This window comes from Dendrobium catenatum, unplaced genomic scaffold, assembly GCF_001605985.2.
Source record: "Dendrobium catenatum unplaced genomic scaffold, ASM160598v2 fragScaff_scaffold_231, whole genome shotgun sequence".
Lineage (NCBI taxonomy): Eukaryota > Viridiplantae > Streptophyta > Magnoliopsida > Asparagales > Orchidaceae > Dendrobium > Dendrobium catenatum.
In genome coordinates, this window is record NW_021318693.1 from 5,192,865 (window position 1) to 5,195,555 (window position 2,691).

General features: G+C 39.8%; 1 protein-coding gene across 1 annotated transcript; it reads right to left on the reverse strand.

Moving 5' to 3' along the window:
- Positions 1–861: 861 nt before the first annotated feature.
- On the reverse strand, positions 862–2,413 carry LOC110097482 (L-type lectin-domain containing receptor kinase VIII.1). The gene has a single exon (XM_020823859.2). It carries the CDS (start codon positions 2,215–2,217, stop codon positions 1,195–1,197), a length of 1,023 nt encoding a protein of 340 aa, XP_020679518.1. The 5' UTR covers positions 2,218–2,413; the 3' UTR covers positions 862–1,194.
- Between the last annotated feature and the right edge of the window lie 278 nt (positions 2,414–2,691).

The following is a 2,691-nucleotide window of genomic DNA, read 5'->3' on the forward strand; positions in this document are numbered from 1 at the left end:
GATTTTGGAGACGGGTTCTTCAAAGGCTAAGGAGAATTCTGCTAAGATCCTTGGGAACCTCTATAATCACAACAAGGATATTAGAGCATGTGTACGAAGCGTTGATGTTGTCCTTGCTTTATTATGGTTGCTGAAAAATCTTTTGTTCATATTCAAAATCTTTGACCCAGGAGGATTGGCTATGTTCTCTACACACTTACCTCTCTATCAATGACACGCCTCGACGGAGTCAAATTCTTTAGATGCTAGGGGAGTATGATGTGGAACATCATAGCTAAAGTTTTCCTTAGGATTAGCTTATAATAGTTTGTTACATGACTTCTAGAATGTTCTTACTAGCTTATATAATCAAGGTATTGTAAGGAGGGGAGGAGATGAATATTATATGTTTTCGAAGCCTTGAGCTTGTTAGTTATCTAGTTTTATGTATCTCTTCTTGCATCTCCTTCTCCTATTAGATCCTGACTACATCAACCCAACTAACACCTCCTTTAAATACAACAAGAGGATGATCTTAACAAATTAACAAGGCCTTGTGAAATGCATCATTCATCACTTCTTCAAACCATAAGCCTTACTCCCACCACTTAACCCTGTTTTTTTCAACATATACTTTAGTGACAAGTTCTATAGGATTATTGGTAGATTGAATAAATCTCTATCATTTCTAAAAATCACCATTCTTATTTTAACCAAGAGTAAAAAGTTACTCTCTTTTAACATTTATTAGTCCCAAATGTTAGAACTGCATATGTCAATATTTGCTATCATGAAAATAAGTAAGATGAGAACATCATTGAAGAAAACCCACTTAAAAATGAAAACCTTCATATACTAGATATAATATCAAGAGATAACATAAGCTATGAAGGAAATAAATACTCATAACTTGCCATTTAAAAATGATCAGAGAACATCAATACGAACAATGACCAGAAAATTATGTCGAATGAGTAAATGTATGCATTTACTACAATCATGAACTTGTAAATGGGACAGTAGCACACATCACTGCTTCTACCTTTAGGCATCAAAGAGTTTGTTGTTACAAGAGTTCCTTTCTCATGGAAATTGCAGCATTTGCGAGCACTTCACGCAAAAGCTACATTTTCCATCATACAACACATTCAAATACTAACTAAAACACAGATGCAACTTAATTTACAGTGAAGAGAACAGGCCTCCATTATCATTTTAAGTTGGAGCAGTTTTTGTACCTTTTTCACCAACCATCACAGCCTTCTCATAGTCAGCTTCCACAGGGTGCACAGAACACTCCACAGCAGCAACAGGACTCCGGCAAGAAATCACATTCCTCATAAAAATCACCATGAATGCCATCAATGCACCACAAACAAGACCAAACAACCATGCCATGACATTCATCCTACTGTAATTATTTCTCTGATGAATGCCGGATCCATTTTCAGAAGCCACCATGTATGCACGAGGATCCAGAGGCTCAGAATGCATCAGGTAAGGAGCTCCATGCGTAACTACAAAGCTCCAAGAGTAGATACGGCTACCATTATTTGAATTTCTTTCCTTAGAAAGAAAATAATCACTCGATGAGCTTATACCCACTAGAAGTGCCTCCATCTGCAAGACACTCGAGATATCAACTGGGCAGGAGATGAATGGACTCGCAGGTCTCCAAGCCCTAAATTTGCTTAACCTCACTTCAATTCTCTTTGAAAACCCATCATACTCGACCCAAGAATGTAGCTTCCCTCCGCTGCTCACATCTACATCACCCGAAGAAAATTTACAGCCTTCAGCGCTTGATTCACGACCAACACTAATCCCGATGTGACCACGGCTTGCATTGCTAGTAAATTCCACCAAAAGAACGTTTTTTGACAGTCCAAACAGTCGCGAATCAGCTGAATCGAGAAAGAAAGCTAGGTTATTGGCCCCGGAAGAGGAAAGGGAGAAGCAGAAATAGGTGGAGAACCCAGGCGTTCCCCTTCCCCGGAGGAACTTGAAGGGTTTCCTGTAAAGGACCTTTCCGGCGCCGATCATTTTAACTGTCGAATCTTCAACCACGGCATCGCCGTAGAGAGCTATAGCGGAGTCCAAAGTGACATTTTTAGGGAAATGGTCGAAGGTGAAGGAAATAGGCGTTGCTGTTGCTAGTGCTCTCAGGGCAAAGTTGGTGAGGGAGAGGAGGAGGGCGAGGACGAAGGGGAAGTACCTTGAGGTGAGGGGGATAGCCATTGTCGGAGCTTGTGCTCTGTCCTCGGGAGATTCCTTTGTTGCCTATGCTTGCATTCAAGGTTTCAGCTTTCTTTTGCAGATGCACATGGATTAGATCTAGGGTTTGAAGAAAGTAGGTCCATCGCGTTCCGGATGGGCTCCACGCATCACGGCCGCTACTGTGGTTTCCATTTTAGCTTCTGCAATGGTAAAGTGTAATGCGGCTACCGTGGTTGCCATTAAACTAACTAAGAAAAAAAAAAACTGGAGGGAAATCATTTTATTCCTCAAATTTCTACATTAAATGAATATTCTTAAAATAATTTTTATTTTAACAAATAATTAGCAACTTCTTAAATTTTGGCTCTTGTTAAAACTAACATCACACACAGCTCACTTTTTAGTCTCTTAATTGGGAGTTTGAGCTACCAACTAAGAGGTTTTAGATTTGAGTATTGTGTATGCGATGTGCATTTGAGTTTGTCTTAATTGGCC